The sequence below is a fragment of the Emys orbicularis genome, chromosome 1 (assembly GCF_028017835.1).
Source record: "Emys orbicularis isolate rEmyOrb1 chromosome 1, rEmyOrb1.hap1, whole genome shotgun sequence".
Classification (NCBI taxonomy): domain Eukaryota; kingdom Metazoa; phylum Chordata; order Testudines; family Emydidae; genus Emys; species Emys orbicularis.
In genome coordinates this window covers 318820615-318837650 of record NC_088683.1, presented here as the reverse complement: position 1 = coordinate 318837650, position 17036 = coordinate 318820615, and the positions used below count along the sequence as shown (strand labels likewise).

Genomic DNA, 17036 nt, shown 5'->3' with positions numbered 1-17036 from the left:
CTTGATCATTTGCATAGCTTATTGTACTTCATACACGACTCACAAAATGCTTTAGATTTTGATCCGCGTAACATAAAAAGAAAAAAAAGTTTTAAAGGTATGCTTTTCTAGGATAATTTTGATTTGGATTAAGAAGGTCAGTGATTATGACTGTAGACAAGAAGATATGTTCTTTTTTCTTGGAGTGAGAATGTTATCTGGCTTCAGTTTTCAGTATTACCTGAAATTTCAGAGTAGCAATTTAGGAAGACTATAAGAGGGAATTTTATTAATGTGGGATGTGGTTAAAGCAAGGATAAGGATTTTAGCTCAACTTGATGATTAATTCTGACACTTTAGAGGTGGTGATTGGCTACTTATACAATTGAGTTATGAGAAGAAAAATATTTTGAATAAAGAGTGTTTCTAAGATTTCTGTCCCTGGGAAAAGTAAGTCTAATTCAAGGAAATCTGCTGTGGAATAAGACACAGAACAGGTAGTATGTTTTACTCAAAAGTTCAGTCTTTCAAAATGTTTGATAGTAGGAAGTTATGATCTGGTGAGGAGTTGACATGAACAAGAAAAGTAGATAGATGGGACCTTTATTTGATGGACATGTAATTTAGAGTGACATCCAAGGCTGAAACTAGCAATATGATATTCCAGAAAGAGAATGTAGATGAAGAAGAAAAATAATGATCAACTCCATGGTGGAAGGGGCTTAAGTTCCAGATGTAATGCCTTCATCAGAAATGAGGAAGTGGTTAGAAAAGTAGGAATCAATCTAGGACAGGATATTTGTAGACACACTGGTTTTTCTTGAGGGGCTCCAGGATAGAATGATCAATAAAGGACACTCACTTAACTGAGACATGGTTAATTGTGGAAAAGATGCCTAAATGGAATTTTTCTCAAGGGATTTATTAAGTCCAAATTGCTGCTGTTAATCGTATTTTGTATTTCTAATTTGCATTCCACCTGAGGATCTCAAAGGGTTTTATAAATATTACTGGCTAAAACCTCAAAACAGTTGTGCTAGACAGGAGTTATTTCCAGTTTAAAAATGCGTAAAAAGGCCTGAAGCAGTTGTGATTTGTCCAATAACCATGTTGTGACCAGTCTAGTTAATTGACTACAAAATTGTCTTTCTGCTAATAAATCAATGGCAAGCTCTGTTGCTTCCCAGGAACACTATAGGAAATGAAGAATGGGATTTTCAAAAGTGCTTAAATGACAGGTTTCAGAGTAGCAGCCGTGTTAGTCTGTATCCGCAAAAATAACAGGAGTACTTGTGGCACCTTAGAGACTAACAAATTTATTAGAGCATAAGCTTTCGTGGGCTACAACCCACTTCTTCGGATGCATCTAATGCTCTAATAAATTTGTTAGTCTCTAAGGTGCCACAAGTACTCCTGTTATAAAAGTGCTTAAAGGAGTTCTCCCACTGAAAATTTTGGTTGCCTGAACCCCTGAGGCTCTTTGGAGAATCCAGCCAATTATGGCTGCATCCGTAGGGCCTCCATAGTTAAATACAAATCAGCGCATCATTAGAGAAGAAATAAAATCCCTTCTGTTTTGCACTTTAGTTACTGAATTTGCTTTCCAAATTTGATGTGATAGCTCTTCATAAAGGAATTTTCTGTAAATTTTTTTAGTGAATCTTTACAGCTGAAATATTTTAAAATGCTCCCATTTTGAAATTTGTCCTGTTCACCTCATATTTTGGGAGTTTGAATAGCTAAAAACTCACAATCCTCATAAACACCAAATCACACACATGCATACCTGTGCGTGTCTATCTCATATTTTTTCTGATATCTTGGACTTGGACCACTTCTGAAGTTTTAAAACTAAACAGTTATTATTCCAAAGAATAATTGTGAGTAGTGCAATGATTAGCCAGAAGAACTGCAGGTTTCTGTCAGCCACGTCATTTTTTCCTGACACTGCAAGCTTGATTCAGCAGCCACAATCTGCATGTACCCCTAGTGAGCAAGGGAGGGAGTCTGGGCAGGGAAGAGCTGGGACTTGTGGGGAGATACTTTGTGAAAGAGTTTGGAGAAATGAGATTTATTAGGGATTTGTGAGACCCAGGGACAAAGACGTTTGTGTGCAATGTGAGGCCTGAGCTAGAAAGAATTAGGGCTTTGCTGAGGCCTAGGGTGGAGGGGAGCCACTCCATCCTCCTAGCCCATCAAGGCAGTAGTGCCATGGGGAGATCTTGATGCCTCAGTGCAGACAAGCTTGACTTTCCCCACACACAACCTTGGTCTCTTCATCCACCAACCAAAAGCCTTTATCCCAACCCCGTCCCCCCACTCACAACCCCATGTTCTGTTATATGGTGCACTATAAAACAGTACCATGGAGAGGAAAGAGGAGGAGGTGAACAGATCTATGTGGGGGATTTGGATGGGTGAGATTGTGGGGGGCAGGGAGGAGCAGGTCTATTTTATGGGAGCATGGAGATAAAGTGAAATTTGCACTAAGTTGCTGGTAGTAGCAGAAGATGGAGAGGTGGTTTGTCTAAACATGTAGTCTTAACTGTCACCATAAAATACACTTATGTTTATGCACACACTGACTTTAACACTGTAATTTTTAAGTACAGAAATAACTTTAGAATAATCTCTAACATAAATCACTCATTCTCATACATTTTTCCTAAACATTACAGAAAATGACACTATTTGCAATTCTTCACACATCAGTACAAAGCCAGATATGCAGCTACACACAATGTAACTTACAAAAGCTGCATTAATATTAATAATTAAAACACATAAACATAAAACCAATTAACATTGCTATAGTCATAGGTATGCATTGGCTCTTTAGCAGAAGGGTCAAGAGAGTTGATGCTGAGAAGGGGAACTAATGGATGAGTTGAGTATAGATGATATGTCAAGTGACTTAATTGATTCTTTCCTTCTTATTTGTTTTTTGTTGGTTGGCTATTCTGTCTAACCACCTTAATACAAAGTCAACAAAGTTGTGTGTCCTCTCTCCCCCCAATTGTATATAGTTGATTTTTGTTTTTATACAGAATATATGTTAAGAGAAAGTTAACTTTCACATTTAAGCACAAGTCAGGAAATTTCAAAATTAAAGGTGCACACATTGCCATAAATATGTCCCCTTGCAAGTGCATACCACAATAGTCTAATTTTATGAAAACATACTATTTCTCAAATACATTGTCTCAAACATGTAAGACGACCACATTTGCAGTTGGGACATTGGATGGGCTGGTACTGGGGTGGTACTGAGAATTTTCTTTCTCAAGTGCACGGCTGGTGAGTCTTGCTCACGTGCTCAGGGTCTAATTTATCACCATATTCAGGCTCAGGAAGGAAATCCCATGAAGTCAGATTGGCAGTGATCTTAGGGGGGTGTTCATCTTCCTCTGCAGGATGGGGCATGAGTCACTTGTGAGGATCCTTGAGGTATATGTTACTACATTAATTCCATGCCACTGCAGAGGCTTCAAGAACTGATGCACCTCAGTCCCTGTCCTCTGCCTGTGGCACAGAATAATTTAGTCTCTTGTAATATTTTTGTCTAATTTTAGTTGTTGGGCTTGGTTTGTGGATGGTTGGATAGTGTTTAATGGCCTGTGATATAGAGCACTGGTCCCCAAACTGTGGGGTGAGCCCCACTAAGGGGCACAGAGGAACATTCAGGGGGTGCGTGGCAGGGCCCGGGCCAGCGCCCATGAGGGGAGGGGAGGGACACCCACTTCCAGTCCCACTCCACCCCCAGCTGAGCTGCACCCCCAACCGCATTCAGCCCCCAGTCCTGCTCCGCCTCCCGACCAGATCCATCCCCTGCCCCACTCCACACCCAACCCCGCTCTGTCCCATGCCCCAACTCCACTCTACCCCCTGCTCCGCCCCCAGATCAGCTCTGCCCTCATTCCCTCTCTGCCCCCAGACCAGTTCCACCCCCAGCTCCGCCTTCAGCCCAAGCTCTGCTGCTGAGGAAGCCTTGGCTGTGCAGTAATTGAGGTGGGGGGCGTGGACAGATTCCGTTAACGGTAAAGGGGGGCGCACCACTGATATAGAGGAGATCAGAGTAGATGACCTGGTTATCCCTTCTGGCCTTAAATTCTGTGGCACAAGTGTGGTAACCCATAATATTTTTCTTCCTTACACTAATTTCATAGCCCCAGTGGTCCAGTGTACCTTTAAAATGTTGGGGTCTAAATTAGCTGTTACCACTTAAGAAAGAGATCTTGGAATCATTATGGGTAGTTTTCTGAAAACATCCACTCAATGTGCAGCAGCAGTCAAAAAGGTGAACAGAATGTTGGCCATCATTAAGAAAGGGATAGATAATAAGACAGAGAATATCATATTGCCTCCATATAAATCCATGGTACCCCCACATCTTGAATACTGTGTGCAGATGTGTTCGCCCCATCCCAAAAAAGATATATTGGAATTGGAAAAGGTTCAGAAAAGGGCAACAAAAATCATTAGGGGTATGGAAAGGCTTCCGTATGAGGAGAGATTAATAAGACTGGGACTTTTCAGCTAGGAAAAGAGATGACTAAGGGGGGGGGCGGGATATGATGGAGGTCTATAAAATCATGACTGGTGTACAGCAAGTAAATAAAGAAGTGTTATTTACTCCTCATAATACAAGAACTAGGGGTCACCAAATTAAATTAATAAGCAGGAGGTTTAAAACAAACAAAAGGAAGTATTTCTTCACACAACACACAGTCAACCTGTGGAACTCCTTGCCCAGAGGATGTTGTGAAGGCTAAGACTATAACAGGGTTCAAAAAAGAACTAAATAAGTTCATGGAGGATAGGTCCATCAATGACTAGTAGCCAGGATGGGCAGGTATGATGTTCCTAGCCTCTGTTTGCCAGAAGCGACAAGGGATGAATCACTTGATGGTTACTTGTTCTGTTCATTCCCTCTGGGGCACGTGGCATTGGCCACTGTCAGAAGACAGGATACTGGGCTAGATGGACCTTTGGTCTGACCCAGTATGGCCATTCTTATCAAAGTTCTATGTAAGTTCTCCTTTGTAAGATAGGTGCTTACAAAACTTGTTAAAATGCCTAGGTACTATACATTTTCTTTCAATGAGCAGCAAACCCTTCCTTGGAAGCAGTGTTGGTGAGAAGTCAATTAACTATAAAGCCAGTATTGCTTTGAGCACATGTAGTGTATATATAAGCCAGTAAATTTTCACTATTAGTCTTTTGTATCCTCAATCTGTAGTATGTTACATATACCTGTATTGTGTTCATATAAATGACTCATGTGCTCCTTGCTATGTTTAGAACAGTACATAGAACTACAAGATGCTACACATGTATTTAAGGTCGTTGAAACTTGTATTATATTTTATCATTTTATAAATAGTGTGGTATGTAACTATGAAACTGAAGACTGTATTGTAATGAATATACACAAGAGGCATAGCTAAGATTGCATTTCCTGACTCTTAAATGGTTAATCATGCAACTTTAATATTTTATATTTTATTTATGTGGCTTTTTGTAAGAAACTTTAAAAAAGTTGGAAAAAAATAACAAAAGCATGCTATATTATATTTATTCTCCTCTCCCCTGCAAAAATTGACAGAAATATCTGTGAATTTAATAAATTAGACCTATTTGGCTACATACCACCAGAACACTTTGTCCAACTTGCCTTTGTAGTTCCATAGAGGAAAGTCATGAAAACTTTTCTATTCTAAGCATTTCAGATATGACCACTAGCACTCTTTATCTATTATGTATTGTTTTAATCCATATTGTACCTATTCTTCCATATAAATTGTAAATGCTTCTGGATAGAGAGTTTGCACTTCATTTTCCATATTTTTTTTTCTTAAAACACTGTGTAGATTTATGGCACTATACAATAAGTACTGTGCATATTTATGGTGCTATATACATGTTTAAACAGAATACAATTTGGGGGATTGGCTGAATTTCCCTGATGTTTTATTTGGGAACCAGAGCTTCTTCCTTCTCTACTTTTAAGGTATAGTTTGTTCTGACTTGCGTTACAATATGCTAAAACAGTATTACACTTAGCTGGAATTTCACAACTCTTCAGAATTTTGTATTGCTCATACTGGATTGTTTTAATAGATATATGAGGACTGTTTTATTGTCTGTATGAAAGAAAGCTGTGCACAGAGACTGACAATGGTAATAAAACCCATAAATGTTAAAGTGCCTTTCTTGGAAGACATATGGGAGCATAACACTGAGTCCTGTGAGGGAAAGGCAGCACTTCATGTTGCTCATCGGTCACCCATCTGTCCAGTGTAGGGACATCCTTGACAGATTTGGTGGGGGACGGGTACAGCCTAGTCTGTCTGTCCTCTACCAAAGGAAAGTGTCTGTGATGAACATCTTTGAGGGCAAGAAGGTGGTTACATACAAGAACCCATCCTGCATATAAAATTGCATTCTCATAACCATTCAGTATGGCCAGAACAGTTTAAATGAATTTTCAGAAATAGCTTAAAGTCATATGCAACATTACATGATAAAAGAATAATAAACAATTTAAAGCATAGATATTATAAAGTCCAAGTTTGATGTAAAATGTTTTTTGATAGCATGAAAAAAATACATTCCTTCTCTGGTTTTGCATCTACTTAAAATCTTCAACATGTTTTATGTTTTGTATTTTTATGTTCTTTCCTCCAGACGAAAGGTTGAAATCATGCATACCCATAGTCTTTTCACTCTTCTTGGAGAGAGGTTGATGCTGCATACAAATACGGTGACCGTTACAACATATAACACACTTTATGAGGTACAAATTACTTAAACATACAAATAATATCATTTGTTGCAAAAAATGTGTTTATATGAATCTGTATTTAAAAGATTCCAATCTTCAGGTCACTATGACTCTATTAAAATCTGAAATTTTAAAAGATCCTCTCTGAATCAAGCAAGTACTTATCATGTTTATTTAGATTTTTTTCATAAGCACTGTTATAATTTTTGCAACTTGTCTGTAAAGCTTTACATATACCTATGGCATTATAGATGGAGCTAGAAATGACCTTTTATTTAGATTGTTAAAAAATTCCTTTATAAAAGAACCTTTGAGAGTTCTAACACCTTCTGTTTTTACAGCAGTCTTTTGAAATTCAGTGGGAGAAATCCCTGGGGCCATAGAAATGCCTCATTTGTTTTTTCTAGTGAAAGTCAGTTGGGGTTTTGTTTAGTTGTAAATTGTTGAAAATTTCCATTTTCCTCCTCTAGCCTGTGTGGTTGGCAATGTGCCAAAATAATAACTGAATATGAATGCTCTAATTTAAGGCTGGGTCCATGTTGTTGCCAAAAGAGCATCAGCACACACTGAATTGGGAGCCCCATGAGTAGACAGCCTGGGTATGCCAGATCAATTGAGATAGAGTGGGGCCCAATTTCTCCTGACAGCCTCCAGGGACCCACCAAATGACCCCAGTGATCCATACCCTTCGCTGGTGGCAATATACAGTGTAGGAGCTTCCCACCTCCTGGTACTGGGCCTTAGGGAACAAATTGTATGGTGAATTACAATCAGATAATGAATTAGGTTGTGTGTGGGATTGCTGCCTCATTTTCTATAGAAGTTGTAAGGTATGTACAGAAGGAGGCAGAGGATTGCAGGAAGAGAAAGGTGCTGTTGTGGTGAAGGAGGGTGACTGTGACTTGAGAGGACTCAATTGTAGCCCTGCATATGTCACAGACTTTGTATGTGATGTTGAGGAATCCAGTTAAACCAAATTTTGACAAAGTAACTGTATTCTGAATTTTTGGAGTGCCCAATTTGAAACACCTTGCATTGATTTTTTTCAGAAGTGCTGAACGCTCAAAGCTGCAGTTGAACTCAGTTGAAGCAGTATATGCTCAGCTCCTCTGTCAGTAAGGCAAAGTGGTCTGGAGGAATGAGCACAAAGTTGGGAGTGAGGAGTTCTTCTTTGAGTGCCTAGGTGTATTCCACTGTGGGCAGGCATGCGGTCCAAGAATTCCTGCGAGTAGTGTCTGTTGGTCCGTGCCTGTGTCCCTGTTCTCTTCATGCTCTGCACCCAGGGTATGAGGGGCAGGGCAAGGCAGACCAACCACCTCTTCAGTTCCTTCTTACCACCTCATAACCTGAGTCAGAAACCTCCAGTGTCCCAAGCTGATCCTTTCTCTTCTTCCTGTAAATATTTAAAATTTTAAATTCTTCTTAGTTTTTGTTGTTAGTGTTTTGATAGTTCTAGTTAGTCAGTTTTAGACTCCCAACCCTGTGCTCCCAATCTCCCAGAATGGGATTTTGAGGATGCCCAAGAGTCTGGGCTACAAAAATTGCATTTTCTGCCCCCGTTTCTATTTGGTGAGCAGTGATCATCAGTGCTGCCTCTGCTCCACCAAATGCAATTTTTGACACTCCTTTCCCAGCCTAACTCAGCAGGCATTAGAACTTCAACTTCAGAAACATGTTATGGAGCAGGCAATGAATCCCCATTCAGACCCAGGCCAGGGAGAACTTCCTGAACGTTGGCCAGAGTCAGCAGGTAGCAAGATCCCTATTCTGTGTCTGACTCTGGAATCGAGTGGGACGAGCCCTTTGTCTGGCCCCCTCATGGGAGTAAGGGGCACTCTTACAAACATAAAAACAGATCTCCTCATAGACGATCTAAGGGGAGAGACCCGCCTCGACTCTTTCCAAGTCAGGTGAGCCCTCATGTCTGAGCCATAAGAAATTAGGTCCTCCTAAGCTGTGTAGGCATGTTCAAAAGACTCATAGGCGCAAAAGTCCTTCAGTAGCAGCCTCCACATTGACTCAGAGGCTGACTTTGGTGCTACCTAAAATGAAACACAGAGACCCAAAAGCTCAGGAACTGCTGGTACTGTCAAAGATTGTGAGTTGATTACCTGAATGCTTTTATCACTCTCCATCATACAAGCCACCTCGCAAACAACAAAAGATGCATCTTCCACTACCCAGCCTCACCCTCCAGCCAAGAGATATTTTTAACATGACGCCAGAGAGCTGCAACCTGGTATTGATGCCGTCTCCACCTATTACTGAGATCCATTGGGGAAATCCATCCAATTTCCCCAAAACTGGGCAGTGAGAACAACAGACAAGTACATGCTGGATATCCATTCCATCTGTACCATAGAGTTTCTCTGCCTCCCTCCTCCAAAACCCTCTTCCCTGTCCCTTTTCAGGGACCCAGTCTCATAAGGCAGTTCTCCTTCAGGAGGTACAATCTCTTCTCCAATGAGGAGCAATACAACAGTGTACCAGGGTGCTGGTGCAAAAACACCTAATTAGCCCCTGCCCAGTCAGCTCCAATCAGAGGAAATAGATTGGGGCTGACGGAAAAGGCCTGATTCTGGCCTGAGGATTGGCAACACCTGCTGGCCTGACAAGCCAAGAGCTATAAAGGCTGGGAGGGAGCCAGAAGGCGGGGGGCAGCCAGGGAGAAGTCAGTAAGGAGGGAACTGGAGGCCTCCTAGCTGAAGGCTACCTCTGCCTGTAAAGGAGGTGACTAATCCTGCAAGGCTTGTATATAGATACACTGGTGGTGGGAGAACCTTATATAAATAAAGACACAGGTGGTTCGCAACCCTGAAGCCTCTCTGAGCTTTATTGGGGGCAGCAAGTGGGCCCCAGGAAGGGGGGGGGAGTGAACCCTGTTACAAGCAGATACCCCCTCAATATTGAGGAAAAGGGTTCTATTCAAAGTATTTCTTCATTCCCAAGAAGAAAGAAGGCTGGTGACCCGTTCTCAAGCTGTGTCAACTGATAGTTTTTATTCAAAAACTGAAATTTCACATGGGTACATTAGCATCAATAATACCATCCCTACAAAAAGTCACATGGTTCATGGCTCTTAATATGAAACAGGCATGCTTTCATGTGAATATTCATCCCTCTGACAGATGGTTCCTCAGCTTTGTGGTGGGCCCACACAACTATCAATACAGGGTGCTTCCATTCGGGCTCGCTACAGCTCCCAGAGTCTTCACAAAAGCGTTCTTCATAATAGCAGCTCAGCTCAGACAAGGCTGCTCCACCGTCTTCCCATACTTAGACAACTGGCTTCTAACCAGCCAGTCTCACCTGGAAGTTTTAATGTCAACTTCATCACTGATGCACCTTCTAGCATCCCTGGTAATCTGTGTAAGCATGGAATAGTCTATCTTGACTCCGACACAGGCCATAGACTTTATAGGATCGACACTGGATTCAGTCAAAGTGAGGGCCTACCTCTCCACAGATTTCACTCCCCACAGACAGATTTCATGCCATGGGCACTGTGATAGACCTGCTTACACACAAACTTTAATGTGTAATGTACCTTACTCTCCAGGGCCATATGCCAGACTCAGCCTTCATTGCCTGTAAGCTGGCTCCAAACGGTATGTACACAGCATGAATACCATAGGGACAATTCCTTCTAAGTGAGGGAATGGTGGAGAGATGCTGGACATGTGTGCATGGGAGTTCCATTTCTATCCCTCACACCCAACAATGATAATTACAAACCTCTCCCTGGTAGGATAGGGGAGCTCACATAGACAATCACATGGCACTAGGATCACTCGGGCAGCCAGAATGCACATCAGTCTTCTGAAACTGAGAGCCCTACAACAAAACATTCCTACACATCCTGCACAATCCACAATTGTGCCTGCGCAATCACAGCACATCCTGATAATGTCGGACAACGTAACTACCATTTTCTATGTAAATAAGCAGGGAGAGACATATTCCATCCTGCTCTTTTTAGAAGTGGTCAACTTATGGGCCTGGTGTATACAGAACCACATAACCCTATCTGCAGTGTACCTCCCAGACACCCAAAATGTGCTGGTGGACAGCCTCAGCAGGCATTTTGCCACCTATCACAAGTGGGAATTACATGATTCAGTAATAAACACCATCTTCACTCACTGAGAAACAGGAAATGTAAAGTAAACTGCTCCAGTGAGCAATAGTCCTCTTCTACCTTGGACAAATCACTTCAGTTATGCCTCCCATTGAACTATTATCTCTGGTTCCATGGAAAATTCAACTAGACAGGGCTCAAGTCATCCTCATTGCCCCCAGATGGCCCAGACAATTATGCTTTCCAAACCTCCGACAAATGTCATTCCCATCCACTTATCAACATTCAGATCTTTTCAGATTTCTTGATCCAGATAAATGGCAGGGTCAGACATTACAACCCCAATGCTTTAATCTCATGGCATGGTATTTGGATGGGCATTGAGCCTAGAACATTCCTGTTCTGAAGCTGGGAAAATTATTCTCACTAGTAACAGAAAAGACTCCACTGGAAAATATAATCTAGCCAAGTTGAAACCTTCATCTGTCTGGGCCCAGCAAAACTATATGTCTCCAGAGGCACCTGATATTCCCACAATTTTGGATTATATTTTTATCCTCAAGCTTATGGGCTTTTCCCTTAGCTCCCTGCAAGTTCATCTAGCAGTAATTAGTGTGTGTCACCTGCCAATAGATGGTTCCTTGATATTTAGCACCTGATAAGTCAGGTTGTTGAAATCTGGTCAGAAACTTTCCAGCTGTGAAGAAACCAATCCCCCTAGGGGAATCTTACTTTAGTGCTTTGAGCACTTGCTAAACCTCCCATAAAACTGCTAGCTATGTGTTCCATGTCTTGCCTATCAGTGAGGATTGCCTTCCTTGTTGCCATCACCTCAGCCAGAAGAGTAGGAGTACTAGGGACCTTAATGGTGGATCCACCAAACACAATATTCCATAAGGATAAGGTCTTGCTATTACTACACCCAAAATCCAGTCCTAAAATAGTTTCAGAATTTCATATAAACCACTCAATTCACTTACCTGTGTTTTTTCCCAAAGCCCCATGCCTCTAGTGAGGAGTGCGGACTTCATTCCCTCCAGCTGTGATGAGCATTGGCACTCTACCTGCAGAGAACAAAACAGATTGGGAAGTCACCTAGACTGTTCATTGCCGTAGCAGAACAAGTATGAGCACAAGCCATGTCTTCTCACAGGATCTCTAGCTGTATCCTCCTTTCAGTTGACACAGCTTCCTCCCTCACATGGGTAAGAGCTCACTCTATAAGGGCTCAGGCAACCTCAATAGCATCACTTCAAGAGGTACCCTTTCTTGATATTTGCAGAGCAGCTACATGGAGTTCCATCCACATTTACAAGACATTACACCTTAATCCAGGACTCTGCCACTGATGCATCCTTTGGGACATTAATCCTGCAAGCAGCTATACCACAAGCATCCTCACATCCACCTCCTTTCTAAGTACTACTTGTCAGTCACCCTCAGGAGAATACACATAGGAACCACAACTCAAAGAAGAAAGGTAAGAAGTTACTTACCTTATTGTAATGAGTTCTTTTAGATGTGTGGTCCCTATTTGTATTCCACTACCCACCCTCCTTCTCCTCCTCTGCATCAGTTCATGACTGGCTTCATAGTAGGGAAGGAACTGGAGAGGCGGTCAGTCTGCCTCGTCCCTTATGCCTTTCGTAAAGAGCATGAGGAGGTCAGGAGCACAGATCAATGGACACTACTAGCAAATATTCTCCAGTCTCAGGTACATGGAGCACAAGTGTGCCCACAGTGGAATTCAGAAAGGGACCACTTATCTCAATAACCTCTAGTTACATTAACATTACTTCCCTTTCCTGAGTTCTAATCCTGGTTTTGCCAGTGATTCACAGTGTGGCCTCAGGCAAATCTCATTGTCTCAGTTTTCCCACTGTAAAATGAGAAATAATATGGAGTAATAATATGCAAGCTCTTTTTCTAGGGAGTGAGAGAAATATTCTGCAGTAGTTTTTTGGATTTGACCAGAAAGAAACCTCTTGAATTTACTTGTCTTTAAATTGCTAGTTATGGCCTTAAACACACACTCCTTTTATGAAGCCAGAAAGACTTACCAAATTGCTGTTTCATCTTTTTGTGCCAAGCTTTCAGAAAAGTTTTCCAGGTTGGAACAAAAAACCCCATGGTATGTTTCTGTACCATTGCAATGTAAGTTTTAAAGTTTGATGGGATTAGCTATATCAATCTCCAATTAGAAAAAAGGCAAAACAATTTGCTTAGGTTGAGACAGTTGAGTTGGGATAATTGAACTGTTGTGTGTCTCATGCTGTTAGATCTGTGTTTTAATACTACTAACTTTCTGTTCAGAGTTACAAGCATGCACCAAAAGAATAAGGGACCTTAGATATGGAGTGTCTAAATGTGTCAGTTCATGAAACATGGTAGTTGACTTGAATCATTCTTATGATCTACAAATATGGTATTGACCTTTGATCCTGAACACACAAATTTTTGTCATAATTATAAGCTCCTGAAAGTAAGTGATGCTAAATGACCCAGTGAAGACTCTTGCTTTCCATATAGCAGTGCCTACATTTCTTTGAAAAAAGTTCAAAGTTGCAGGAGAGGCTGATCTAAAATAATGGAATGAAAGTTTCAGATACTCTGAGGTACCATAATTGCACGTAATCAGAACTGAGATGAAAGGCTACATAATATGTAAAAGATATTTGCCCTAAGACTGATTGTATTGTAAGCCTTTGAGACAGGGAATTTGTTCTGCTATCTCTTGTAAAGTGTCACACACATTTGTGGTGTTTTCTAAATGATTGGTGATGATAAAAGGATTCTATGTAAACAAAGATATTAAATATTTATAACTGGTACAAGCTTGATTACCGGTTAACAAATGGGCTTGCCGTGTTTTGAAATAGAATTTGGATCATTAGTGAACTGATTGTTTTAAGAGTGGTATCTGCCCAAATATGTTATGAATTCTCAAAACACAGAGGATATGTAAATACTGCTATATAAGCTTTATTTTCTTTTGAGTGATTGCATGTGTCCGTTACACTGTGTGGGCACGTCTCATGTACCAATGCTGGAGAGTCGTCCCTAGCAGTACCTATAGGGGTGGCTTCATCCATCCCTGCTTCCTTGTGTTCAGGGAGAAAGACATAAAGGGCAAAGCTGCCCCACTCCTCCTTCAGTTGCTTCTTACTGTTTGTGGTCAGTAACTGGAGCATTCAGAACAAAGTTATGAGTACTTCAGCTTACTTTTTGTCTAATGGCACTGTTCTTCATACATTGTACTTTTTTTTTCTTTCTACTTTTTAATTTGTTTAATTTTTTCTTTTCTTCATTCTTCTAATCAGGTGGGCCTCTGGGCCTTGCCTGGTACTGGTGGAGCCTATAACAAAGTCTCAGGGTTTCAAGCCTGATTCTGGTTGTTGAAAGCCAATGTCTACCAGTGACCCTCATTTGGGCTGCCTAACATGCTGCATTGAAGACCATCTAAGAGACAGGTGCTCAATCTGCTGGGGCTTAAAAAGCAGAATGAAAACGCTGAGAGGAGCACCTCAACTTTCCATGTATTCCATATATTGTTATGGAAGTGGCTCTTTGTCTGGCATCCAAACCCTCTTGGTCATGGTGAGGGAGCTCATTCACAGCTCCTTCCGGGTGTGCTCCCTTGGCATTGCCAACAGAGAGAAGTCTTGGGAGATTCCCATTGCCAGTATTGCTCTTTCAAGACCTAAGACACAGAACAATCCAAGTCTCAAAAACACAAGAAAAAGCTGTAATCCGGTTCTTTGAGGTTCATGGTATGGGACTTCCTACAGAAGGTCAATCTGGTACCAAGGGTAAAGTGTGCTCTTTGGCTTGATGCTCCCTGGTACCGGCTCACGCTGACACCCATAGACCTGAAGCATTGACTCCAGTATCCTCCCCCCGGGGACCATCAAGACCAGCTACTTCTTCGGCTATGACAGTACATCAGCCATCACTGATCACAGTGGGACGACAACCTATACTGGTGTCAACAATTGTGGAGTCCTATACGGCAGTGAGAGATCTATTATGCCATTTGGTACTGCCATCACCATTGATTCAGGGTGAAGAAGCTATTCTAGCACAGTCACAGGTACCACACTTGTAGACTCTAGTATAGTCTGCTGTGGGCCCATCAACCTTAGGCCCGTTAATATATTCATCTGTCTCCTCTGTGTCTGTCTTTAGACCTCTGGTAATGACTCCATATCTTTGCATGATTCCAATAGTTATGAAGCCTTTCATGCTCACAGTTCCAGGCTCTGAAGACTCCTCCCAGTGTCACACTGCCTTGTCTTTAGGATGAGGGTCTGGAACTGGAAGTGTTCTCAGTGGTACCAGAGAATTTAAAGTCTACCAAGAGCTCCTCAGAAGAATACAAGTAGAGATGGTGAAGGAGAATACCAGAATAGTTTGTTGTAAAGGTAGCCCTACCTATAAGTAAGGCCATCATGTGGCCTGTTAAGATCCTGTGGCAAACCCTTTCATCTGTTCCACTGGTGGATAAAAGAATGGATTGTAAACACCAGCTTCTATCCCAAGGTTTTGAGCAGTTTTACTTACATGCTGTTCCAGGCTCACTATTAGCTGCAGTAAATTACAGATATCATCAAGGCCAGGGACAAGGGTATCCCCATAGAAAAGTATGCAAAAAAACCAAGATCTCTTGGGGGGAGATTTATTCCACAATGAATTTCCCTCTTACTGTCAATCATCAGGCTCCATTGGCCCGTTATGACTATTTTAATTGTGAGGCAATGTCTCAGTTTGCAAATAAATTGCCAGAAGGCTCTCGGGAACCGTTCCAGTCTCTTGCTAAGGAAAATCTGGTCTCTTGATGATGCAGCAGGTTCTGTGGCCAAGCCTATGGTGACAGCAGTAACTGTGCACCATTCTTCCTGGTTGCAGTCATCAGAAGTACAACAGATGATTGAGAACCTCCCTTTAAAGGACTGTGCCTTATTCTCATCCAAAATGGATGAGGCATTATGCACACTATAGGACTCTAGAGCAGTCTTGAAGTTGTTAAGTCTGTACATCCAGGATACAAAGAGGACAAAATATCATCCTCAATATCCGTGAAGTCAGCAATTCTAGTCCTATAGACAGCCTGACCATTCTACATGCAAGCAAAACTCTTGGAGCAGGAAGCCTCCAGCTCCCATATCCTCAGTCACATCATCCAGCAGCCACAAGCCTCAAAGGCCCCTGTTTGATTCCTATGTTGAGGACAGCAGGCTTAACTTGCCAGATCTTTCTGGCCCTTCTCCTCCCTTCAGGAAGAAGCTTATCACATTCCCTGCTTGCTGTCACCTCAAACAAGTGGGTACAAAGCATGGTGGAATTGGGATATACTCTACAACTCTTTCTCTCCTCTACTCCCATGCCACTTTCCGGTCCCTTTTCGGGGACCATTCTCAAGAGTCTGTACTAATTCAAGAAGTGCAGACTCTAGGTTCTTTGGGAGCTGAAGTGCCGCCTCTTCTTCAAGGCAGGGATTTCCCTCCTCCCACTCCCCAGCCCCATACTTTCTAATAACCAAAGCCAGAGGAGTCTGACTGATCCTAGACCTTTGGAATCTAAACAGATACATAAAAAAATCTAAAGTTCCATATGGTGCCCCTTGCTCCTGTTATTCTTCCCCTTGATTCAGGATACTGTTAAGCTGAATTAGATTTATAGGATGCCTACTTTCGATGTGGCAAACCACCCTGGTCACAGGAGATTCCTAAGGTGCGTGGAATGAGAGGATCATTAACATTCACAGTTCTGCCCTTAGGTTTGTTATTGTCACTGAGGCTTTTCACCAAGTGCATGGCAGTAATTGCAGCCTACCCCTGCCAGGCAGATGTTCATGTGTACTCTTGCCTGGATGCTTGGTTGGTTTGGGGTTGTTCTGGGCACCAAGTAAAGTCCACTGTCTGTCAGACTATATAACTGTTCAGCAACCTGGCCCTGAGTGTAAACAAAGAGACGTCAATGTTATCACCTCTACAAATAATAGAGTTAATTGGAATGGTCCTAGTCTAGACCTCTGCCAGAGCTTTTCTGTCTCTTGCCAGGTTCCACGCTATATAGGATCTCTTGTTACCATGACTTTTAAAACCCAAAGATCTTGGTAACTATTACTCTTGGTGAGGTGGTGGCAGGAAATAAATCAATGGAGACATGGCTGTCCGACCAGTAGGTGGCTAGCAC

The 17036-nt window shown here is 41.9% G+C and overlaps 1 protein-coding gene across 4 annotated transcripts in view; it reads left to right on the top strand.

The window, feature by feature from the left end:
* The window catches only part of NBEA (neurobeachin), an 816600-nt gene that overhangs the window by 273120 nt on the left and 526444 nt on the right, over positions 1-17036 (top strand). For all 4 annotated transcript variants that reach the window (XM_065403538.1, XM_065403557.1, XM_065403547.1 and 1 more), the window contains exon 18: positions 6667-6775. In XM_065403538.1, coding sequence (XP_065259610.1) covers positions 6667-6775 — 109 coding nt within the window. The remainder of the gene's footprint in view (positions 1-6666; positions 6776-17036) is intronic.